The sequence below is a fragment of the Mus musculus genome, chromosome Y, assembly GCF_000001635.26.
Source record: "Mus musculus strain C57BL/6J chromosome Y, GRCm38.p6 C57BL/6J".
Classification (NCBI taxonomy): Eukaryota; Metazoa; Chordata; class Mammalia; order Rodentia; family Muridae; genus Mus; species Mus musculus.
Window position 1 is genome coordinate 1,223,422 of NC_000087.7, and position 27,196 is coordinate 1,250,617.

The following is a 27,196-nucleotide window of genomic DNA, read 5'->3' on the forward strand; positions in this document are numbered from 1 at the left end:
AACAGGTTCCATCTTTCTGCTATCACATATAGATATCACCTCAGATAAGATAGGTTATTCCAAGCAAATGGACCTACAAAACAAGCTAGTGTAACCATTAGTCAATATTCAAATCTAACAATCAATTCAAATCCAAAGTTATCAGAAATAAAAGGAAAGGATACCACAAACTCAAAGGAAGTATCACAGTAACTTTGTACATTTGGTTAACTGAGGTAGAAAGAAGACTGTTACAGGAAGGAACTTTTGTCCCATGGCTAGAATACTAAACTACATTTAAAAGATGATATTGAGTATCCATACTTCTCTGTTTTCTGACCTGGGGTAACACAGCAAGCAGCTAAGAAATTCGACTGCAATGACTTCTCACAATGACAGATTATGCCCTAAAGATGAAGATATTGTTATATTTGAATTACAGAGATAAGCAGGAATGAAAATGAGAGGCATCAATAATCAATTATTTTGGTAAAACTATAGTCTTGATTATTAAAACCTAATTATTCAGGGTATCTCCAAAGATATCCCTGATGGCCAGATCTCTCCTTCCTTGATTAATTAAACCTGGTTACTCATGGTAACATCCTTATAGTCAAAATCCCTATTAGGATGCTTGTGTTAAGTATTTAATCATAATAATGAAAGCTAAGTAACTGCCAAGCTAGAAAGAAAGTATAGCATTTAGAATTTATAGCACTTGCAGAGGACTCTAGTCATATCTGACTATAGTTCTAGCACTGAAGTCTGATGGTTTGAGCACCTGCATTCACATGTATAAATACACAAAATTAAAAATAATATAACTATAATAAAAAAGTAGACAAGAAACTAAGATACTTTTCATCCTCCAACAGGCTTTTTGTAGATTACTCTGGATAATATCTAACTTAAAATGAGCACATCCCTTTTCCCATTTCAACATTCCTTGGTATTAGAAATCATTCATTAAAACAGACATATACTATAATATACTTAATATTATATATATAATATAATATACTTAATATAGATATATATTACTAAGTATAATATACACTCAACACACAAAGCAAAATTAGTACTGAAATGTACTGACCTTCCAGTAGTCAGTCTGTAAACTGTAGTATCTCTGGTAAGATGACAATGCTAAAATAATAATAATGATAATAATTAATCAAGCTGTGCTTCATGTTTCCACAAAAAGATAATAAAAAGAAACTCTCATTTCCCAACAATAAACATAAGTTCTGTGAAAATAAAATTTTCAGAAAGAAAAGAAATCCATGTTGGAAATTCTTCAAATCTAATATAACAATAAACTGAGTAAACTTTCTGATTGTGGAAATACAATTCTGCAGATTCAAAGCTAAATCCTTCATCTTTCACCTTTGTGTAACTTAAGACCTTTGGAATGTATAAACCGAGTAGATCTCTAAGTTCTGTAAATCCAAATCTAAGAATATCTAACACTGGCTAATAGAGTGAATCCAGATAATCTACAGATCTACAGTTCTTATTTCAACCACAAGCTCTAACTCAGACGTGGCTGCATGGCTACAGAACTAGCAAGCCAGAAATAAAGCCTAGAGGAAATGTCCTACCAGAAAAAAAAGGTCACAAGAGCCTGCAAGTACAGAAGGAAGAATTTATAGGAAGAAAGAGTTTGCTTACCTAAGCATATTTATAATGTTATCTTCAATACTGAACTAGATAACATGTTAAAAAAAAAAAGGAAAAAGGAAAAATAAAAACTATTCCTTCTTGAATTAAACCCAGAATCTTATATCTGTCTAACATTACTCTTCTGTGATACTAATGGCTGCACTGGCCATGACAGGGTGGGGATAGGAAGATGCCTTAATGATTAAAAATACATTGCTCATGCCAAGGATCTGAGATCAGATCCTAGCACCCACATCTGGTGGCTCACAACCACCTGTAATTGAAGTTCCAGGAGATCTAAAGCCTTTTTCTGATCTCTGCAGGCACACCAAAACACTGGAATTCACAAACACACTTATACATACATATAAATTATAATGATGATTATGATGTCATCTGTATTTGAGACAAGTCACTAAGACACCAAAATGAGTATTTACTATGATTTGCAGTCAGATTCCTATCTGATATTGTCCCCAACTGTATTTAAAAAGAAAAATAGGCAGGTGGATTTCTGAGTTCGAGGCCAGCCTGGTCTACAGAGTGATTTCCAGGACAGCCAGGTCTACAAAGAAAAACCCTGTCTTGAAAAACCAAAAAAGAAAAGAGTTTTAGTTTCAGTTCTTTTGTTCTATAATTATAAAAACTTGTAAACTTGATATTCATAGAAATCTATAATCAAGTGACCTTTATTTTTTATTTTCAATTTTTATCTTTATTTTTACTTTATATGTGTGGATATTCTACCTGCCATGTATTTGCTTGAGGACCCTCAGAGTTCAGATTCCATGGAGATGAAGGTATGAGTTGCCATGTAGGTGCAAGAATAGGTCCTCAAGAAAATCAGCTAATATTCTTAAACACTGAGCCATCCCTCTACCCTCAATTATTCTTATTTTTAACTATGAACTTATGTGTACAATGAATTTCAAAATAAGATGTCATCCATCTCAATTTCCATAAAAATTTCTATTAAATATACAGAAATATTTTCAAACATGACTGTGAAAATAACAATCAAGCAGTTCTAAGGTAACTTCTTCATGAGTTATTTTCTATGACTCTCAAAAGTTATCAGTTTATCTACAATGATCCTCTCCTATCTTCCTACATCCATCTTTTGCCTTATGACTATAATCCTGCCAGGTATACTTCAGAAACCACCCTATGGTAACACTGAAATTCTTTAGCCATTCTTTTTAAACAGTAATTTCAAAGATTCCCAGGATGATAGCTCCAAATTTTCAGATGTGAATACATATCTAAAGTAACTGCAGAGGACAGGAAAGTAAAAGGGGCCATTTGCCAGGATACAAAGCTGAATCAATAAAAAGAAGAACAGGATACAAGTGATCTGATCAGGGAAACAGGAAAAGAATCTCTTTAAAGACTGACCAATAAGATAAACCCAGAAAGATGAAGGACGAGAATAAAACAAAATTCAAAACCAAACAAACAAAGAAGTGTCGTTAAAGTCATAAGGAACCTTACTGTGATGGTTTGTATATCCTTGGATCAGGGAGTAGCACCAACTGAAGGTGTGGCCTTGTTGGAATAGGTGTGACCTGGTTGGAAGACTGACTTCCAGGCAACTAGGGTGTGTCACTGTGGGTGTGGGTATAAGATCCTCACCTTAGTTGCCTGGAAGTCAGTCTTCCACTAGCTGCCTTTGGATGAAGACAGAACTCTCAGCTCCTCCTGTGCCATGCCTTCCTGGATACTGCCATGCTCCCACCTTGATGATAATGGACTGAACCTCTGAACCTGTAAGCCAGCCCCAATTAAATATTGTTTTTTTATAAGACTTGCCGTGGTCATGGTGTCTGTTCACAGCAGTAAAACCCTAACTAAGACACTTACTATTAACAATCTCTTAAAAAAAATTAACACATGTAACTATATAAATATTTATACTTTAATGAACTCTTCTTAACTGACAGTGCTCTCTCCAAAAGCCAAAGACCATCTAACAAAACATCCGGTACCAAACATGAGAAGTCTTCCTTTGCATTGTTGGCTAGGGCTGTACAAGACTCCCAATGTATACAGTTTGCTGTTGCCCTTGGTGACCCCATAGAATTGAAAAGGCATATCCCTGTTGCTGAAGACACCAGAGACTTCAGAAACCAGGCCAAGAACCACTGAGCTGCAACTAACCTGAATGCCTTTTCTTCAGGACCTTTATGACCCAAAGGCACCCATAAAACTTTCAAAAGAGAAAGACAATCATCAAATATATAGGTTAGCTATCACACATATGAACCACAACAATGAACAGTGTGGCAAAATTGCCCTATGGTTATAGTAATGGCATGCATACCCTGGCAGTAACTTATAACTCTCTAATTGACTTACAACCCCTACAACAAAAGAGAAACCATGTCTTGATCTGAAAACCTAGCCAACGACCTAGACCTTGTGAAGTTATGAATTTGAAGAATATTGAAGACAACCACTATTTTAATAAACAATTATAATCTAAACTACACTTAATAATTTATCCTTATACTCATAAAAAAATGTAGTCCTAAATCTCATAAGAAAAAAAAATCTCTTTGTAGCAAACGGAGACCATTACAGAAAACTACAACCAAAATGCAGAGTTGTGAAGCACAGTAGTAATGGTTAGATCTACAAAAACTCCTGCAGCTACAAGATCAGGAAATATTTTTACAGGATCAGATAATTGGTTATAAGGCTGTGTCTTCTAGTGTAAACAATGTTATTGTGCACTATATAAAGACTGTCCTTGCATTATTCAATGATGATTTCTGTGCCTTTATAGCTTATTGCAATCCTTATATAAACATTGCTCCCAATTATTCCGTGATCAGCCAATGACTGAACTCTTGTGAAGGTGGTTTTGTGAGACCTAAAACTACACCATTTTGAACACAGACCCTTTGCACATTCCAACTTTTCACATAGTTCTGTATACCCTGCTCTGTATACCCAGAAAAAGAACCAAAGACAAGGCCTGTGCAGGAGGCCAGGGCTATCTCCTATAGCAACAACCAATCAAGAGGAACCTATTTTTTATAAAGTGGCCAAATGGCCTTACTGATAAGTGATTTAACAGTTATAAATCTTGCTCCCAATGGCTGACCGCATTGATCCCTTTGTAGCAGTCTCCTCCTGTTCACAGAACAAGTTTGAAATACTAAACAATCAGAAGGCTACTTATGTGGAAAATTACTGAATGTGTGGTGTGCCCTATAAAAGCTTTGTCTCCTTTCAGTTCATGGTTCTCATTTCATATCCACTAAGTTGGAGACAGTGAGAGTCTCTGCTTGAGCTTAATAATTGGAAAGACCCTTCCTGTGGGGTGTGGTGGTGCACACCTTTAATCCCAGCACTTGGGAGGCAAAGGCAGGCGGATTTCTGAGTTCGAGGCCAGCCTGGTCTACAAAGTGAGCTCCAGGACAGAGAAACCCTGTCTTGGAAAAAAAAAAAAAGAAAGGAAGGAAGGAAGGAAGGAAGGAAGGAAGGAAGGAAGGAAGGAAGGAAGGAAGGAAGGAAGGAAGGAAGGCAGGCAGGCAGGCAGGCAGGCAGGCAGGCAGGAAGGAAGAAAGACAGACCCTTCCTTCTGTGACTTGATTGGAATCTGGTCCTTGTCTCCTCAATCTGGTCATAACATCTTCACTAAGAAAAAAATAGTTGTATGGTGTAAAGTTAAGAGTTTAATAAATTGTTGCGCAGGAAAAAAGAAACACACTGAACAGCTTATATATGGAATTTTTAAAGAGACACAGACCTGAGGCACCTGAACCCTACAGAACTGCAGGACCTGAACTATACAGCCCCTCCTTCAGAGATTTACCACACCAAGACCTCAAGGTTCACCCCCATCACAAAACAAGAACAACCAGGGACCAAAACAATCCAGATGGCTTAAGGTGTTTGAAACACAAAACACCCAAGAAACCTGAGATACCATGAAAAAAAACCCTAACCTAAGAATAATAGGAACAGAAAAAGGTTAAGAGTCCCAGCTCGAAGGCTGAGAAAATATTCAACAAAATCATAGAAAACTTTCCTAACCTAAAGAAAGGGGTGCCTATAAACACACAAGAAGCTTATAGAACCTAAGTAGACTGGACCAAGAAAGAAAATCCTCCCCACCCCACAATAATCAAAACACAAAATTTACAGAATAAAGAAAGAATATTAAAAGCAGCAAGGGAAAATACCAGGTAACACACAAAGTGGACATGCTAGAACTACACAAGACAGGCTGGAGAGATGGCTCAATGGTTAGGAGCACTGACTGCTCTTCCAGAGGTCCTGAGTTCAATTCCAAGCAATGACATGTTGGCTCACAACTATCGGTAATGAGGTCTGATGTCCTCTTCTGGTACAGTGAATGAAGACAGCTACAGTGTACTCATATAAATAAAATAAATAAATCTTTAAAAAAGGCCAAGCAGTGGTAGCACACGCCTTTAATCCCAGCACTTGAGAGGCAGAGGCAGGTAGATTTCTGAGTTCGAGGAGTGAGTTCCAGGACAGCCAAGGCTACACAGAGAAACCCTGTCTCGACAAAAACAAAAAAGGAAAAAGAAAAGAAAAGAATAGAATTACACCAGACATCTCAACACAGACTCTAAAAGCTAGAAGATCCTGGGGAGGTATCTTGCAACCTCTAAAAAACAACAGATGCCATCCTAGACTACTATACCCAACAAAACTCTCAATCATCATAATAGGAGAAAACAAGACATTTTAAGACAAATCCAAATTCAAACAATATCCACAAATCCAGCCCCTACAGAAATAGTGCAAGGAAAACTCCAACTCAAGAAGGATGCATGTGAAAACAGGATTCATCATTCTGCTTCATACAAGAAACACACCTCAAGCCAGGTGTGTTGGCACACACCTTTAATCCCAGCACTTGGGAGGCAGAGGGAGGAGGATTTCTGAGTTTGAGACCATCCTGGTCTACAAAGTGAGTTCCAGGACAGCCAGGGCTATACAGAGAAACCCTGTATCCAAAATCCAAAAAAAAAAAAAAAAAAAAAAAAAGAAAGAAACACACCTCAGTCATAAAGAAAGACATTACCTCAGAGTAATAACATTTTCCATGCAAAGGGACCCAAGAAGCAAGCTGGAGTAGCAATCCTAGCATCTAATAAGATAGACTTTCAACCAAAATTAACCAAAAGAGACAGAGAAGAACACTTCATACTCTAATCAGAGAAAATATCTACCAAGATGATATCTCCATTCTGAACATCTACGCTCCAAACACAAGGAAACCCGTGTTTGTAAAGGACAAATTTCTAAATCTTAAATGCAACATCAAAACCCACACAGTGGGAGACTTCAATACCTAACTCTCACCAATGACAGGACATCCAGACAAAAACTAAATGAAAAATAATGAAACTCACAGAAATTATGAATCACATGGACCTAACAGACATCAATACAAATATGTCACCCAAAAACAAAAGAATATGCCTTCTCAGCACATCATGGATCCTTCTCAAAAATTGACCATATAATCAGAAATAAAATAAGCCTCAACAGGTACAAGAAAAATGAAATAAGACCTTGTATTTTATCAGACCACCGCATGGATTAACGCTGCACTTCAGCAAAAACAAAAACACTGAAAATCCTACACAATCTTGGAAATTGAACAAGTCTCTACTCAGTGATCTTTGGGTCAGGGAAGAAATAAATTAAAGAATTCTAGAATTCAATGAAAATGAAGGCACAACATACCCAAATTTATGGGACATAATGAAAGCAGTGGTAAAAGTAACCCATAGAGAAATTAGAAAATTTTCATATCAGCATTTTATAAGTACACCTGAAAGCTCTAGAAAAACAAGAAGCAAGCACATCAAAGAGGAGTAGGAGGCAGGAATAAAACAGGGCTGAAATCAATCAGGTAGAAAAAAAGAAAGCAATAATACAAACAATCAAAAAAACCAAACCAAAACAAAAAACAAACAAGAACTGGTTCTTTGAGAAATCAAGATAGATAATCCCTTAGCCAAACTAACAAAGATACAGAGAGACAGTATCTAAATAAACAAAATCAGTAATGAAAAGGGATACAAAACAAATGACACTTAGGAAATTCAAATAATCATTAGGTCTTACTTCAAAAACTGTTACTCCACAAATTGCAAATTCTTAAAGAAATGAATGATTTTCTAGACAGCTACCACTTACCAAAGTAAAATCAAGAGCAGGTAAACTATGTAAACAGCCCCATAGTATCTAAAGAAATAGAAACAGTCACTTAAAATCTCCCAAACAAAAGAATCCCAGAGCCAGATGGTTTTAGTACAGAAATCTACCAAACCTCCAAAGTATTCCAGAAAATAGAAACACAAGATACAGTACCTAATTCATTCTGTGAAGTCACAGTTATTTTGATATCCAAAACACACAAAGACCCAACAAAGATAGAGAATTTCAGACCAATTTTGCTTATGGATATCAATGCAAAAATACGCAATAAAATTCTCGAAAATAGAATCCAGGAATACATCAAAACATGTTCCATCAAAATCAAATAGGCTTCATCGCAGGGATACAGGGATAGTTCGATATATAAAAGTCCATCAAGGCAATACACCATATAACAACACAAACTGAAAGAAGAAATTACATAATTATGTCATTGGATGCTGAAAAAGCCTTTGATAACATCCAATAGCTCTTCATGTAAAAGGTGTTAGAGAAATCAGAGATACAGAGCATATACCTAAATATCATCAAAACAATATAAAGCAAGCCAGTAGCCAGCATGTAACTAAATGGATAGAAACTTAAAGCATTTCCACTAAAATCACAGACAAGACAAAGCTGCCCACTCTTTTCCTATTTATTCAATATAATACTTAAATTTCTAGCCTGGGCAATAAGATAGCTAAGGAGATCAAAGGAATACAAATTGGAGAGGAAGTAAAAGTATCACTATTTCCAGATGATATGATAGTATACTTAAGTGATCCCAAAAAAAATCTGTCAGAGAACTCCTAGAGCAGATAACACCTTCAGCAAAAGATGGATATAAAATTAACCCAAAGAAATCAGTAGCCTTCTTTTATACAAATAATCAACAGGCCAAGAAAGAAATTAGGGAAACAACATCCTTCACTATAGCCAAGAGTAATATAAAATGTCTCTAACCAAGCAAGTGAAAGAGCAAGTGAGAAAGAAACTTAAGAAGACCTCAGAAGATAGAAAGATCTCCCATGCTCATGGAAAGGCAGGACTAATATTGTGAAAATGGCCATCTTACCAAACGCAATATACAGATTTAATGCAATCCCCATCAAAATTCCAACACAATTTTTATAGATCTTGAAAGAGCAATTCTCAACTTCATATGGAAAAACAAAAAAGCCCAGGATAGTCAAAACAAGCCTGAAGAATAAAGGACCATAGGAAGAAATCACCATCCCTGACCTCAAGCTGTATTACAGAGCAGTGGTGACAAAAACTGTATGGTAGGGCTGGTGAGATGGCTCAGGGGTTAAGAGTGCCGACTGCTCTTCCGAAGGTCCCGAGTTCAAATCCCAGCAACCACATGGTGGCTCACAACCATCTCTAACGAAATCTGATGCCTTCTTCTGGAGTATCTGAGGACAGCTACAGTGTACTTACATATAATAAGTAAATAAATCTTTAAAAAAACAAAACAAAAAAACTGCATGGTACTGGTACAAAGACAGACACATAGATCAATGGAATCAAATAGAAAACCCAGTAAATCCACACACCTATGGACACATGATTTTTGACAAAGAAGCGAAAACCATAGAACAGATGGTGCTAGACTAACTGAATGTCTATGTAGAAGAATGAAAATAGATATAAATTTGTCATCCAGCACAAATCTCTAAGTCCAAGTGGATTAAGTATCTAAACATAAAACCAGATACACCAAATCTCATAGAACAGAAAGTGGGAGAAACCCTTGAATGCACTGGTACAAGAAAAAAGAACTGAACACCAATGGCTCAGACTCTACAACAATTGATAAATGGGACCTCAGGAAACTGCAAAGCAAAATACACTATCAATAGGAACAATCACTCACAGATTGGGAAAGGATCTTCACCAACCCTATCTCTGACAGAGGGTTAATATTCAAAATTTACAAAGAACTCAGGAAGTTAGACACCAACAACCCAAATAACCCAATTAAAAATGAGTACAGATTAAATTGTACCCTCCAGATTAAAAGTCCAAATGAAAAGGATAACCAGGCAATAATGCCTAAGATTATATAACTATTCCTTCTTCAACTGCAAGCACATAAACAATAAGCTTAGGTAGCTGTGATCTTGACTCTCTTCATCTGTTTATCTCCTTGAACATAGGATTCAGATCCACTCTATTTCTTGGTACTTCTTGGAGAATTCTAAACAGAGAATTCTCAAGAGAGGAATCTCCAATAGCTGAGAAGCATTTAATGTTCAAAGTCCTTAGTCATCAAGGAAACAAAAATTAAAACAACCCTGAAATTCCACCTCACACAGATTAGAATGGCTAAGACAAAAACGCAGATGATAGCACATGCTGGTGAGGATGTGGAGAAAGAGGAACACTCTACTGGTCCTGGTGGAACTGCAAACAAGGATAACCAATCTGGAAATCAATCTGACAGCTCCTCAGAAAACTGGACATAGTACTACCCGAAGACCCAGCTATACTACTCCTGGGCATATACCCAAAAGTTGCTTCCTTTGTGTGGTCTTAAGAGTCTACCTGAGGCTAAGGCAAAGAGATTAATATTAATTGAATTGACAAGGAAAGTTTCAAAAAAGCCCAGCAGTTCTCTGGCTTAGTATTATGAAGAACATTTTAATCAAGTATTGCAAGCTTCAAAAAGAAAAGTACAAAATGTATGGTTCAAAGAATAAAGGAACACCAAGAAGTAGAGTGGATCAGAATCCTATGTTCAAGGAGATAAGCAGATGAAGAGAGTTACGATCACACCCAGCTAAGCTTACTGTTTATGTGCTTGCAGTTGAAGGAGTAAGTTATATAGTCTTAGGTATTATTGCCTGGTTATCCTTTTCATTTGGACTTTTAATTAGGAGGGAACTACAATCCAGAAATGGAGGGTACACTTCTGATCCAAATCTCAAGTCTAGAAGACACAGGCTTTTTATCTGGATCTTGAGGAATAGTGGCCACGGAAACTTTAGGCCCAAGAATAGTGGTACATGGAAGACTACTGGGGAAGGTACAGTCTCAGTTACTTGACAGTCCAAGACTGAAGAGTCATTCAAAAGAGTTGAGGCTTGGTACAGTGAAGAAAGTCTATGAGGCTATTGGTGAAACCTATTTGCAGTGGAATATTCCAGAAAATCAGCGATGTCAGTACCATGGGATGATCACCAGAAACATCAGTCACAATGGGTTGGAGTCAACCAGAGCCTAGAGTGCTACAGAGGGCAGAACTGGAAAAGTGACCTAAGCCCTGGAGGAACCCAGAAGATCATGTATGGATCCCAGAAATTGGAAGAAGCTGTAAAGTTGAAGTTCCTTTGAATGCTCAAAGATGTTAGAGATGTCAGAGCCATAGGATACCTGCTGAGGAAAACTGCTAATAGGGAGTGGAACTAGCCGAAGAGAACAGTTTGTTGTAGTTGACAAAGATAAAAGGATTTAGTGATACAAAGATTGCTTTTATATCAGACATGGAGATACAGAGTAGTTTACCCAGCTGGTTTCTGTTCTTGTTTTGGTCCAGTATTTCCTCACTATAATGATTTTAGAATATTAATAGTAATACCTGTTATGTTGGAGGTATGTAATCTGCTCTTTGAATTTGATTTTATAAGGAACCACAGTTAAGTGCTTAGATGAATCTCAGAAGAGACTAAACTTTGGACTTTTAATATTGTTGAGACTGCTATAGACTATGGGACTTTTGGAATTGGACTAAATGTATTTTTCATTATACTATGGCTAGGTGTAACCCCTAGATTCATGTGTTTGAACAAATTTATGGAGGTCAGGGAGTGGAATGTGGTTGTTTGATTATGCTTGACCCAGGGAGTGGCACTATTAGGAGGTGTGGCTGGTTGGATGAAGTATGTCACTGTAAGGGTGGGCTTTGAGACCCTCCTCCATGGGACATAGTCTTCTTGGGAATAAGATGTAGAATTTTTAGCTACTCTAACACCATGTCTGCCTGGACACTGCCATGGTTCCCACCTTGAAGATAATGGACTGAACCTGAAAGGTAGCCACAAAAAAACATCCTATATATGAGTTGCAGTGGTCATGGTGTCTCTTCACAGCAATGAAAACTCAAAGACACCTAGAAAATGAGAACAATCTAAATGTTCTTCAAAGGAGAAGTGGATAGTGAAAATGTGGTACATACACACTATGGAATAGCATTTAGCTTTAAAGAAAAATAAAATCACAAAATTTTATGAATGGACCTGGGGGTATACTGAATGAGGAAACCCAGAATCTATCATTTTTTGGAACAAAACTCCATATATGAATATATACCATGGAATAATCAGAAACAAGCAAAAAAACAAACAAACAAACAAAAAAACACAAAAAAACAAGACAAAACAAAACAAACCATGAACAGGGTAATAGAGGAGTAGGGTCAGGGTAATCAATCAATTTTCTCAATTGGTGATCAAGGAAGGAGGACCCAAGCCCCTTGTGGTGGTACCATCTCTGGGCTGGTAGTCCTGGGTTTTATAAGAAAGCAAGCTGAGCAAGCTAGGGAAAGCAAGCCAGTAAGCAGCACTCCTCCATGGTTTCTGCCTCCTGCTTCTTGACTTGCTTGAGTTCCATCCTGACTTCCTTTGATGAGGAACAGCAATGTGGAAATGTAAGCTGAATAAACCCTTTCCTCCTTAACTTGCTTCTTGCTCATGATGTTTGTGCAGAAATACAAACCTTAAGACAGGGCCCAATGGGGCTGCTCTTCCTTGACTCTTACATGATAACTATGCTCTCTCTTCTGCAGCTCTCAGGCCAGACAGTTAGGTGTTCCTTTCCCAACATGACAGCTCTTATCTCTCCTCCTCTCACCTGATCCCTTGCCTGGGAATCCTAAAAGAACCATCTCTGTATCTCTGTCCAGCCTTTGGCTGCCAACAACTTTATTCACCAATCAAAACCAACTGGAGACAGAAGCCCCCAATGTCTTATATGTAGATTCTTCTACAATTTTGGGGACAAATTAACATAGTACAAATGTTAGAGCAAATCTACAACATAACATTACTAATAAAAACACAAAATTTGCTATACATGGAAAATTCTTGGTGTTATGTCAATAAACGGATTGTATATGCAGCGTATGCCTTTAATCATAGTACAAGTTGTGAGTTTCAGGCCAGCATTGTCCTCATAGCAAGTTCCAGGCCAACAAAATCTATAAAGTAAAAACCTGTCTCCAAAAAAAAAAAAAAAAAGAAAGAAAAAGAAAAAAAACCAAAGAAACAAGAATAAAAATTTCCAATAAGATATCATTTCTGGGGCTGGAAATTATAACTCAGTGCTTAAGGGCACTGACTGCTCTTCCAGAGATCCTGAGTTCAATTCCCATCAACCACATGGTGGTTCACAACGATCTGTAATGGGATATGATACCTGTTGCCCTCTTCTGGCATATCTGAAGACAGCAATAGTGTCCTCATATACATAAAAAAAAAAAAACCATAAGCCACCAAACACAAACACTATTGCACATGCCAGCAAGATTTTGCTGAAAGGATCCAGATATAGCTGTCTCGTGCTAGTGCCTGGCAAACACAGAAGTGGAAGCTCATAGTCAGCTATTGGATGGAACACAAGGTCCCCAATGGAGGAGCTAGAGAAAGTACCCAAGGAGCTAAAGGGATCTGCAAACCTATAGATGGAACAACAATATGAATAACCAGTATCCACAGAGCTCATGTCTCTAGCTGCATATGTATCAGAAGATGGCCTAGTTGGCCATCATTGGGAAGAGAGGCCCCTTGGTCTTGCAAACTTTATATGCCCCAGTACAGGGGAACACCAGGGCCAAGAAGTGGGAGAAGGTGGGTAGGGTAGCAAGGCAGGGGGAGGATATAGGGGACTTTTGGGATAGCATTTGAAATGTAAATGAAGAAAATAACTAATAAAAAATTTAAAATAAAATAAAATAAAGATGTCCTTCCTGTAAACAATAGAAAACTACACAGCTATTAAAAATATCCTGTTATAGTCAGTCTCTCAATTTGAAATATTTTGTTATGAGAAAATTATATTTAATTAAGTTTATATAGTATGTAGTACATTCTCAAATTTTTAAATTTTGTGAAAAACTCTATCACTTTTTTTTTTTTTTTTTTTTTGGTGTTTTCGAGATAGGGTTTCTCTGTATAGCCCTGGCTGTCCTGGAACTCACTCTGTAGACCAGGCTGGCCACGAACTCAGAAATCTGCCTGCCTCTGCCTCCCAAGCGCTGGGATTAAAGGCGTGCGCCGCCGCCACCTGGCAACTCTATCACTTTTTAAAAAAGATTTATTCATTTCGTGTACGTGACTGTCTTTAAACACGCCCTAGAAAGAGAGCATCAGATCCCTATTATAGATGTTTGTGAGCCACCATGTGGTTGCTGGGAATTAAACTGAGGACCTCTGGAAGTGCCATCAGAGGTCTTAACCACTGAGCTATCTCTCCAGCCCAATTTCTATCATTCTTAAAGAAAAATTCTCACTGAAAATATTAACCAGCACTCAAGAACATTACAGAACAAATCCGCAATCAAGCATTCTTTGTCTGCTAAACTCTAACCTAGGAACCACTCACCATTAAAAAATACAAAATTAAAACTCTCCCAAAGTCTAAATATATGTTCACTGATTACTTGTTTTATGGGTGTTTCTATTTAATGGTACCTTATTTCACATATACTGTTAATTCATTACTATTAAGCCTTCATGGAAAACATCATCAATAATTCATGAAACACACCTTTAATGCCAGCACTTGAGAGGCAGAAACAGGCAGTCTCAATATTCAAGGACAGCCTGGTTTACAAATTAAGTCCAGGATGGCTAGGGCTCTGTTACACAGAGAAGCCCTGTCTTGAAAAAACAACAACAACAACAACAAACATTAAAATGTTAGGAAACAGGGCCGGGCATAGTGGCGCACGCCTTTAATCTCAGCTCTCGGAAGGCAGGGGCAGGCGGATTTCTGAGTTCGAGACCAGCCTGGTCTACAAAGTGAGTTCCAGGACAGCCATGGCTATACAGAGAAACCCTGGCTCGAAAAACCAAAAAAAAAAAAAAGTTATGAAACTTTATATTCTTTCTGAAAAAGCATCTTCTTTGCTGATACACTGTGCTATACTTTCTGTTTTTAATGACATTTAAGTTGTAATTATTTTACATAGTATATGGATTTTACTTAGGTATTAAACATGGAGCTCAGGATCTCAAACATGCTCAGCAAGCTTTCTTACAAATCAGTATTATTCCCACTCCCCACTTGTAACCCCGTAACAAGCAGTTCACTATCATCAACTATATTTGCTGGTAATTACAAGATATATCTATCAAGATGTTATTCACATCAAAAATTATAAAAATCGGGGGGTAGGGGAGAGGGGGTGGGTGGCTATGGGGGACTTTTGGTATAGCATTGCAAATGTAAATGAGCGAAATACCTAATAAAAAATGGAAAAAAATAAAATAAAATAAATTGCTAATATAACTTAAAAAAAAAATCTTGTCTGTAAAATAGATTTTTTCTTTACTAAGGAAATATTTCTATAGACATAAAATTAAGTCGTTTTAAGTTACTAAATAATGCTCTTTTTAAAACATATATATCCTAAACAACTATCCCAAGATATCAGCCTCTAAAAAGACTTCCAAATAACTTAGAAATTTGCTTGTTTACACAATCCAACACAAAAGAAACAATCTATGTATATTTCTTTAGAGTAAAACGACAACAGACATTTGTGACTCTGAGACAGTGTCTCACTATGAAACCCTGTCCTACCTAGATCATGTGAGCCTCAAACTCAAGAGATCCTCCTGCCTCAGTTTCCAGAGTACTAGGATTAAAAGTTTGTCTCTAGATCCACAACTGGATACTTAAACAGGCTTTTAAACACATTCTGACTCAAATGGAAACTATCAAAGAAAAATAAGAAATACGTATTACTACCCACACTTTTCTGAAATTAACCACATTTGTATACACAGACAAGGTATCAAAGTTGCTTTGTACCATGATTAAGATTTAAAAGAACTTAGGTTTCCACAAAGGCAAACAAAACAGCAATGAATATATAGGATATTAAAGAGTTTTACTGAGGGCTGGTGAGATGGCTCAGTGGGTAAGAGCACCCGACTGCTCTTCCGAAGGTCCAGAGTTCAAATCCCAGCAACCACATGGTGGCTCACAACCATCTGTAACAAGATCTGACGCCCTCTTCTGGAGTGTCTGAAGACAGCTACAGTGTACTTACATATAATAAATAAATAAATCTTTAAAAAAAAAGTTTTACTGAATTACCAAATGTACTAAGTACTTGCAAGTAGTTAAAAGAAATTTCTGCATTTCTGTATAGTAAATAGCATGTACCTCCAATAACCAAAAACACTAGACATAAATTATAAATATAAATTAGATATTTTAAACAAAAGAATTACCTTTTGAATAATCTTCCAGTAAGAGATTGAAGTGACCTAATTGACAAAAGAAATCTGATTCCACTTTTCCTTCAGCTTTTACTATTAAAGACTCATAGAAGTGAATTGCCTAAAAATGAAACATAGAAACATTTACAATTAAAATAAAACTCTACATTAGAATTAGTAAAACTCTATCTCCAAGATTACATACAGTTTATGACTATGGAAATCATAATTCATAAGTATATTCTCTGTATTTTTAAGATTTATTTCATGTATATGAGTACACTGTAGCTTACTTCAGACACACCAGAAGAAAGCATCAGATCCCATTACAGATGGTTGTGAGCCACCATGTGGTTGCAGGGAATTGAACTCAGGATCTCTGGAAGAGTTGTCTCTTAACCACTGAGTCTCCTCTATTGCACACACCCACATAAAGACATACACATATACTGAAACACACCAAATACATATTATTTTTCAATGTATTTTAAAAAGAAACAAAAACTCTCAATAAAGTAACAAAGGAGTGCATTACTAAATATATTAAATTCAGAATCCATATACTCAAGGTAATTTTTTAAATATATGGTAAATCCAAACTGAGATTATGTAAATTCAATTTTTAAACAACATATTTTACAGTTTATCATATTTTTAAATTTTACTTTATTTCTCTAACAGTAGCATTTAGAGACCCAAAAATGAATGACCTTAGACAGTAAGAGCCAACTAAGCTACATAGCAAAAAAAAAAAAAAAAAGAAAAAAAGAAACACAACCAAAACAAAACAACCCCCCCCCACACACACACACACTATAGTAATCTGAATGAGAATAGTGCTTTTGGGGGATGGGGATTTAGCTCAGTGGTAGAGGGCTTGCCTAGCAAGCACAAGGCCCTGGGTTCCGTCCTCAGCTCTGGGGGAAAAAAAAAAAGAGAGAGAATAGTGCTTTTGGCTACATTTAAATGCTTGATCTTTAGTCAGTGGAACTGTTTTGCAGGTGTCATCTTAAAGAAGGTATACGGTTCCAGGCATCTTTTGTGGTTTCTAAGGCTAATGAACAATCTTCAACTACTAAGTACTTGCCTATTTACGAAAACTTGAGATATAATTTTATCAGAAACTGTTTTCAGCATTTAAGCACCACAAATTTCAATTGTTTAATACCTACTCTTTTTATCATAAATCAAATAGTCTAACACTATAAACTGAATATACACAAATATACAGGAAAAACAAAAGGGAGTGGGGTGAAAAATAAAACCAGACTTCACACTTATTAATAATCAGACCCTGACTAATTGGAGCCTGAGACTAAAATAATTGGAAATGTCTTTACAGACATTTTAGGACCATTTTAGCCAGGCAGTGGTGGTGCATGCCTTTAATCCCAGCACTTGGGAGGCAGAGCAGATGGATCTCTGAGTTTGAGGCTATCCTGGTCTACAGAGTGAGTTCCAGGACAGCTAGGACTACACAGAGAAACCCTGTCTTGAAAAACCAAAAAAAAAAAAAAAAAAAAAAGAAAGTCAATGTGTGCAACCAGAGTCTCTTCCCTTCATGTGGTTGCTGGGAATTTGAATTCAGGATTTCTGCTCACTTTGTTCTGGCCTAAAGATTTATTTATTATTATATCTAAGTACACTGTAGCTGTCTTCAGGCACACCATAAGAGGGCATTAGATCCCATTACAGATGCTTGTAAGCCACAATGTGGTTGCTGGTATAAACTCAGGACCTTCAGAAGAGCAGTCAGTGCTCTTAACCACTGAGCCATCTCTCCAGCCCCTGGCATACAGCTTTCTTTCCTGTACTGAGTTCCAGGCCAGTCTATGGTCTACACTAACTACAAAGTGAGACTCTACCCCAAAATAATAATAGAAGAAGAAGAAGAAGTGAGGAAGGAGGGAGAAGGAAGGAGGAAGGAGGGAGGAGGAAGAAGGAAGAAGAAGAAGGAAGAAGGAAGAAGAAGAAGAGAGGAAGGAGGGAGGAAGAAGAAGGAAGAAGAAGGAGGAGAAAGAAGGAAGAAGAACAACAACAACTTTATTATTTTAATAATTATATTTTATTATTTTTATTATTGTTATTATTATTATTAGCCACTTGATAACTCAGGAAGTAAAAGCACTTGGCACTTGCCACAGGTCTGACTCAAAAAACGACTTTTTCAGCCCTCTGAATTCTGCCGTTACAATAAAGTATCAGCATATCACCTGAAAATACTTGCTTACTTGCAGATTTAAAACACTGTCATATGACTCTTCTGTTTTTTTGTTTTTGAACTTTTTCTCTGTTACTCTGACTATCCTGAAATTTTCTCTGTAGACCAGGCTAGTCTCAAACTCACAAAGATCTATCTGCCTATGTCCCCCAAGTGCTGGGTTTAAAGGTGTATGCCACCACTGTCAGGCTTAAAAACAAATTGTCCTTTTTTGAGGCAGGTTTCTCTGTCTAATCTTGCTGTCCTGAAACTTGCTATGTAGATCAGGCTGGCCTCAAACTTATAAGAGACCCAACTGCCTCTGCACAGTGCTAGGATAAAGGGATATTCCACCACCATCCATCAATTGCCCTTTATATATTTCAGGTTTTTTTTTGTTTTTTTTTTTTTAAAGATTTATTTATTATATGTAAGTACACTGTAGCTGTCTTCAGACACTCCAGAAGAGGGAGTCAGATCTCGTTATGGATGGTTGTGAGCCACCATGTGGTTGCTGGGATTTGAACTCTGGACCTTCGGAAGAGCAGTCGGGTGCTCTTACCCACTGAGCCATCTCACCAGCCCTATATTTCAGTTTTTAATACTTGTCATTTTAAATTATAATTGTAATACATTTTAATAACTGTTAAAGAGTAGTGGCTCATGCCTGAAATCTCAATACTTGGAGGCTGAGAGATGAGTACTTCTTCAAATTTAAAGCTATTCTGGGCAACAAAATATAGACTAAGACAGTGTCTAAAATAATGGTTCTCAACCTATGGGTCAAAATACCTTTTTGGTCACTAATAAACTATTCAGATATTTACATAATGATTCATAACAGCACCAAAATTAGTTATGAATAACAACAAAAATAATTTTATGGTTGGGGGTCATCACAACATGAGAAACTGCATTAGAAAGGCTGAGACTGATCTAAAACAAAAATACATATTACTCAATGTTTAATAAAGGCACAACTCATAAATGTTCTAAGAACAGTGGCACTTGATAGTTTCTCATATTTTGTTTTTAACTTCTCATTTTTAAAATGCTGTTGCAATTAGTTAAAAAATACCTGTTATTTCAATATTTGAAAACAGTTTACTAACATATAAATTGATATTACAAAGCACCTGAAAAATATATGCTACTTAAATAAACTAAAGAGCTCTGCAAGAGAACACTGGTTTGATTAGTGAAGCTCACAACCTTCACTAATTCCAGTTCCATAGGTCTGTCTCTTCTAAACTCCTTAGTAGAACCAGACACTCAAGTGGAATAGACCTACAAGCAGTAGAAACACTATACACATAAACTGAAAGTTCAAGGAAGTGGCTTAGCTAGTAAAAGGACTTGCCTCCAGCCCTGACATGATAGAAGAAGAAAACTGACTTCCACAATTTGTCCTATAACTTCCAGACATGAATATATACAAAATTATTAAATTTAAAAGAAGCCAGTTTTAGGAAAACAGGGCTTTAATCTTAGCAATGAGCAATGAGAAAGCAGAGAAAGTGATATTTCTGTCTGTGAGTTCTAGGACAAACAGGATCACACATAGTTGTTGTAGTCACTCCAAAAATACATTCAACACCAAGTCTTTTTTATAATATAAGAATTACTACTCTAAAAAAAAAAAAGAAATGCTAAGATATAGTTAAATAATTATATCTTTAAAAACCACGTCAGGCGTGGTGGTGCATGCCTTTAATCCCAGCACTCAGGAGGGAGAGACAGGCAGATTTCTGAGTTTGAGGCCAGCCTGGTCTACAAAGTGAGTTCCAGGACAGCCAGAGCTATACAGAGAAACCCTGTCTCCAAAAACCAAAAAAATAAAAAAAATTAAAAAATAAAAATAAAAACTAGACAAAATCATTTCTTTAAGCTTTTACCATGAAATCTTAAAAGAGTGTGGAGGTTAACATCAAATTTAAAATTACCCACTGTACACCAGAAACCTAGCAACCTACTAGTAAACAGAAATATGTTTCTATACATATCACCTGAAGAGTGTTTAAATCTTGGACTCAGTCCTTAAAGGCTAGGCTCACAACCAAACCAAACCAAAAATTATGTGTGCATAATATGCATATATATATATGTATATATATATATACATACATACATAAATTTATATATACACATATATGTTAAGAACACTATTAACTGTATAGCAACCAGAGCTATACTGAGAAACCCTGTCTCCAAAAACCAAAAAAGAATACTATTAATACTTCATTGGTGGTATGAAATTATCAAGTTTATAATCACTGATTTTCATTAGAACGGAAACTATATAATGGTAACAAGTATGTATGTCACAGATCTGTGCTTTTTTTGCTATGGTTTACAAGTATCTAAATATGTTACCTTTAAGAATTTTTTTTTTTTTTTTGAGACAGGGTATCTCTGTGTAGCCCTGGCTGTCCTGGAACTCACTCTGTAGACCAGACTGGCCTCAAACTCAGAAATCTGCCTGCCTCTGCCTCCCAAGTGCTGGGATTAAAGGCATGTGCCACCCCGCCCGGCTAAGAATCTTTTTTTAAAGGTTTAAAAAGACTTGATAATTCTCCTTTTAAGTAATGGGGAATACTTTTCATTAACCTGTACTTGCTAGGTTTAATATTTTCTTGGTAAAACTACCCTGTTTCCTTTCTAAAACTGTTTCATTTCCCCTCTCCTCCCTCTATTTCCCACCATCTTGATTGATACCAGCAGCCAATAACTAAATGACAATGCAAAGTTTCACAAAGGAAATGCCGTGTGCTCTCTCACTCTCTGGAAAATAAACTACAAGGAAGTAAAAAAAAAAAAAAATTAACATTCCAAACTGGAATTCAGTATTATTTCTGCATAGTATTACTACTGCATCGTAAAAAATTCTTTTTAAGTACGGAAACTCTTTATCTCCTTACCTATAACTTGTCCCTTATGGGAAAATAATAAAACGTGTGTATATCACAAGAGGCTGCAACAACCAAGCGTCTTCTCATAACTTGAGATGAGTAACTGGAGGATATAGCTGACCTCAGAAAAACTGCAAAATAAGCAGTGCTCTGGGCTGTATGCTGAGGCAGGGCCTCAAACTATCAGGAAAGTAAGCCAAGAAAGGAGAAACGGGGAAGGAAAAAAAAAGTTTCAAAGATCCCTAAAAGCTATAATGAGCACTTTCAGAGTAGGGAGAGGCTCCAGGCTTGGAACAGTGAAAAGCTTAGGAGAAAAATATAAGTAATTATGTTTAAACAGTTGCTGACCTTGTTCAACAGCGTCTTCATCTTGGCGCCATCTTTGCATCGGGTCAAGAACCCGAAGAAGCTGCTGTGGAAGAAATACATGGCTCTTGTTAATGATCACAGAAAGACATCAGTAAAAAATCTCCCAAAACATTGTTAACAGTGCTAGGCGAAAGCGAGTCGTCACCGCAAGCAAGATGCAGTCAGGCCTCCTGGAGAGTCTTTTGAACCCGGAGAGAGAAAGACAACCTGTAAGTATTAGCAGTGCGTACCTATCTAATCCACAAAGCGCCTTCTTCTCTTCGACTGTGAGACTGAAGGACCCCTCTTCGCCCTCGCCTCTAGCCTTTTCCGCCGCCATTTTCTTTTCCTCATTACCTAGGGCAGCAGTAGTGAGAGATAATCCGTAAGATTTCATGGAAACTGGCAAAGGAGAAAGCGGCAGAGGCTATCTGGTCACATTACCACGCAGATGGTGAACGCAAGAAGAACTCATTGTTGCAGAACCTAAGCGAAGTTCTTAGAATATCAAACTTCGCTAGCATCCGCATAAAGTTGTTATAATACCGTCAGTGTGAACCGCACGTAACGTCCATAACCTCTCCCTAAAGCCAGGCTTTCCAATGGAAGCAACCGTTTTATCCCACGTGACTTTTGTTGACTTGCGTCATCACCAGTGCAGCTAAACTTGCTACTTCGCTAGCTCGTGATGTCAGCCTAAGAGCTCTACCTACCGACCACAGTGAAATTAGTTTTAGGTATGCTTTGTAACTCTTTCTTATTCCACACTAGATATCCAGACCCTTTCATTTAATTGCTATACTGATCTCACAAGGAACAAAGAGCACTAAGAAAAAATACATCAAACATCGGTTTTTAGGGCACATGAAAGCCAATTAGAGACCAAATAGTTAAAAAAAAAAATTTTCCTCTTGCCTTACAGAACACCTTCTGTTAAGTTCCCAGAATCGGTGCTCCTTAATACTAATTCTAGCAAACTTTAAAATTAAGATCTTGAAGTAATGACACACACGTTGGGAAAACAAAATGTATTCAGCTAAAATTGAAATCATCCTCAATGAGTAACTGGGTCGTGTTTTTTTGTCACCACCATAGCTAAACTCATTAATTACCCATCCACTCAACCACATCAAACCAAAAAAACTTTATAAAAGTCACATGACTTTGTCCTTAAACAACAGATCATAGTGAATGAACAGTCCCTCACAAAGGTTATCCCTGCGGGGGCAAGGAGTGACGTGAGGGGGCGGGGGGGGGGGAAGGACGGGGGAATCCCTCATTGCATTTTGAAGATGCAGTAACCATTTGAGAACAATACCATTTCTTTTGACCTTTTGGTTGTTGTAGCTAAAATTTGTAAATATGATCCAACACTTTGTAAGAGGAGCATTCATTTATATATAATACAATAATAAAAAATATAATAAGACAAGTTCCAATTTTGCTGTTCTCAGGAGTTTTGAATTGACTTGTATTACCATTACTTACTGGGCCTGGACCTTCACAAGGAAACCTAGTTCCCCATCTCAGAAACCAGTATCACAAGTCTCCAACACAAATATTTATAAATCTAAGATGACCTTAAACTTGAATTGTATTGAAGACTGGCTAGCAAACACTACCTAATCCCTCTTCAAGTAAATTCCCTACCCCCAAACCAGGTCCACAAAACATGTCTAAGTCTTTTCAAAAGCTTCCATAACAAAATTCTAGGAAGCTTCTAAAACACTTTGCAGACCTGGAAGCCATAAGATGCAAAAAACAGGCAATCTGACTTATCTTTTACCCTTCTGCCAAAAGGTTTCAGAAACAATTAGACCTATTCTCCCCCTCCCTCCCTGCACCCAATTTAACTTGAAAAGCAGTTTCTGGGACTCCAGAAGCCTACACTACAAGAATTGATTCTCAGACGGTGTATAGCTTCTGCTACTTTACTCTCAGATACTAACTGCATGGTATGGTTAAGAGCACTGACTGCTCTTCCAGAGGTCCTGAGTTCAATTCCCACCACCAACATGGTGGTTCACAACCATCTGTAATGGGATCCAATGCCCTCTTCTGGGGTGTCTGAAAACAGTAACAGTGTACTCATATAAATAAAGTAACTCTTAAAAAAAAAAAAAGTCAGAGCCAGCCGTGGTGGTGCACGCCTTTAATCCCAGCACTTGGGAGGCAGAGGCAGGTGGATTTCTGAGTTTGAGGAAGCCTGGTCTACAGAGTGAGTTCCAGGACAGCCAGGGCTACACAGAAAAACTTTCTCTCAAAAACAAACAAACAAACAAACAAACAAACAAACAAAAAATCAGCTCTGGGAATTCTTTAAAGTTAATGTGTATGCTACACTTACCTAAGGACAAATAACTGCAGAATACTGGAGGTTGTGTTTTAGTTCAATAGCAAGGTTTGTTGCCCCAAGTGCTCAGGATATGCTTGATCACACACAGGTGAGAAATATGCAGACAGGAAGTCAGTGAGGATGTATGCTTACCCCTAATTGGACAAATATGGAAAGTTCATAGATTTGTAGAGGTTTCTTTGCATGATCACATGACTGATTTTAATTCAAAGCCATTTCTCTTGGAATCCTGGCATGAATGTAGTCAGTGTTGAACTTCCTAGTCAGTGTTAAATAAAGCTTGCTTTAGTTGGATATTGTGGAACAGGTCTTTAATATTTTATATATAGGCAGGCTTATTGGGAAGCTGCTCTTGGGCAAGTTCACTGGCCCCAATAACTGAGGCCAGGGAAGTTACCATGGAGAGAGAAAGCTCATGTACACAGAGAAGGGAGAAGAGAGAGAGAGAGATAGACAGAGAGAGAGAAAGAGGATAAGACAAGGTGGGGAGGAAGAGGAAGAAGAGGAGGAAAAGGAAAAGGAGGGGGACATGGGGGGGGGAGTCATTGTCCAAATGTCTGGATTATATAGGGAGAAGCTTCTGGGGGAAAGGTAGCCCAGCCTCTGACCTGAAAAGTTTAGGTTTGGAGACAGAATGCCAGGTTGGGACTGAGGGATGCTAGGAGAATCTGGAGGCCAGGACTGCTTTAATATGTAAAATATGTACCTCAGTCCCTTGTAAGGGTTGAAACTAAACAATCTTTCTCCTCAAAATTCTCAGGTTTAAACAGTTCTGAAGTAGTAGTAGTCCATCCTTTCATTCTCCTCTGCTGACTTTTTTCTTATTTTTTATTTTTTGGTTTTAAGGCATTTATTGTAGAAAGGCAAAGAGTGTGAGATAGTAGAGAAGCAGAAGGCAGCCATGACCACATAGAGAGAGCAAGGAAGGGGATGGGGAGAGAGGGGGAGCAGGGGAGCAAAAGAGCTAGAGAATAGAGGTAAGGGAGGGAGCAAGAGCTGACTTATTTCTTCCACTATTGTATCTGCTGAGTTCTGGGGTTGACAAATATTTGCCACAAAGAAATAATGGTGAATCCTTTCAAATTTCAGAACTCAGTAAGTAAAGCCAGAAAGATAATTGTCCAATGCAACCTACTCTACATAGAGAATCTTAAAACAGAAAAAGGTGTTTGATAATAAAAACCCTTTTAAATTACTCTTTGGGGGTTTAAGGACATTTCTCTGTTAAATATTAAAATTCTGCCATATTCCCTCAATCTTCATTTTGTAGCTCATAAATTTAACTTGACCTATTGTTTCTTGCCCTGAAAAAAAGTTGTTATACTTTTTCACTGAGCCTTGTGAACTTTGGAGGTCTCCTTGTCTCCTTGTCTCTATACATAGCCTATCAGCTTAAAGGCCAGACAGCACTGCTTTGTCTAGATAGCATAAATGTTGCAAATGTTATAAACATTGCAAATGTACCAAGTCCTTGTTTTTCCCATATAAAAATTGGTTCTGAGGAATGCCTTATTGAAGTTTTCGATCCCCACTCCTGACTAATCAGTCTAGGAATGTGTTCAATAAACCATTGATACATGACTGAGATTGGCTTCTGAGGGGTTTGTATGGCTATTACTGGACCCTAACAGTCTCAGTCACAGAGTATTCAAATATGATGGAATTGCAGGTAAAAATCCCTAACACTGACAGAAACTGCTTAATTTAAGAAAGCTAGCTGGGCGGTGGTGGCACATACATTTAATTCCAGCACTTGAGAGGCAGAGACAGGAGGATTTCTGAGTTCGAGGCCAGTCTGGTCTACAGAGTGAGTTCCAGGACAGCCAGAGCTATACAGAGAAACCCTGTCTCGAAAACCAAAGGGGGGAAAAAAAGAAAAAAAGAAATCTAGTTTATCATCTGGGTGTTATACATACCTTTAAGTCTAGCACTAAGGAGACAGAGGTGGAAATACATATGTGATTTTAAAGAGCCTGGTCAACATAATAGGGTCTAGAAATATAAATAAGACTTTACCCCTCATATTTTTTTTTTCTTCAGGAATCCAAATTCAAAATGATACTGTAAGAAACATTGAACTTTTATATCAAACTTAAGTTTATGATAAGAATTCAAATAATTTTATCTGGTCCCCCTACTAAGACATTTTTTTGCAAATGTTCAGTCTACCCTACTTAATGAAGTCTTTTTTTACACAAAGGGTGTGCTAAATTCTCAGAGTTAAAGTTAATTAAATGGCTGTTCTGATTTCATTTTTGTGTTTTGTTTTGTTTCTTTTTGTTTTGTTCTTCTCAAGACAGGGTTTTTCTGGGTAGCCCTAGCTGTCCTAGAACTCTCTGTAGACCAGAACACAGGAAAAAAAAAATCTGTGAGTCTCTGTTCTCAAATGCTGGGTTTAAAGGCATGCACTAAGAAATTGATGCTTTACCAGTATGTATATCTGTATGAGGGTGTTCGTTCCCCTGCAACTAGAATAACATACAGTTGTAAACTCTCATATAGTGCCACAGGCCCTCTGGTCCCTTGTGCCTGCGTAAGAAAGGGTCTCTAGAGTAGATGGGCAGAGATAAGATGTAGTGACAGACAGTCGAACACGGATAATGGTGTTGGATCTGAATGTATTGTTCTGGTTGAGCTTCAGACTTATATAACAACGAATTTTCAGAGGATACAAATCACAAAAAGACAAGATACACTGAAATTCACCAGTTACAGCAGAAAGGAATTTACAGGGACTAATTAAATGTTTACATTAGGGATAACAAGCCCTGCCTAGGATCAGCCTAATGTCAGGCAAGAAATTCACACTTTAAGGTTAAAAGCATCAGGGGGTTGTTAACTCTTGACAGGCCTTAAGAGTAATGTGCTATCACAGAGCTCTAAATTTTTAGGTCTAGTAAAACTTATCTTGTCTGGAGAGTTTCCCCTTATCAGGGTAGTATATCAACTATACTTGACATAGAATGTAGCCTGTAGTAAAAGATTTCTATCTCAGTGAGACTTTTAGTCTCTATCTACAGACAGCTGAGTAAATGACAGATGTTTATATTGTTTTATGATGGGGCTAATTAGTTACTGAATAGGTTAAGCTCCTTGCTGCTATCTG

General features: G+C 37.3%; 1 protein-coding gene across 23 annotated transcripts in view; it reads right to left on the reverse strand.

Annotated features, from left to right (window-relative positions):
• Uty (ubiquitously transcribed tetratricopeptide repeat containing, Y-linked) overlaps positions 1-22,352 on the reverse strand; it is a 160,587-nt gene extending 138,235 nt beyond the window's left edge. For 7 of the 23 annotated variants that reach the window (XM_030251567.1, XM_017318688.2, XM_006531589.4 and 4 more), the window contains exons 1-4: positions 21,986-22,351; positions 21,735-21,798; positions 16,290-16,398; positions 1,076-1,125 (exon numbers count right to left, since the gene is read on the reverse strand). Coding sequence is in view for 20 of the 23 variants with exons in the window: in XM_017318688.2 (XP_017174177.1) it covers positions 1,076-1,125; positions 16,290-16,398; positions 21,735-21,798; positions 21,986-22,131 (369 nt within the window). In the remaining 3 variants the exon portion in view is untranslated. Of the gene's footprint in view, positions 1-1,075; positions 1,126-16,289; positions 16,399-21,734; positions 21,799-21,985 lie in introns of all 23 variants that reach the window. The other 16 variants (XR_879400.3, XR_001782882.2, XM_011248585.3 and 13 more) reach the window with 9 other exon arrangements.
• Positions 22,353-27,196: the final 4,844 nt, after the last annotated feature.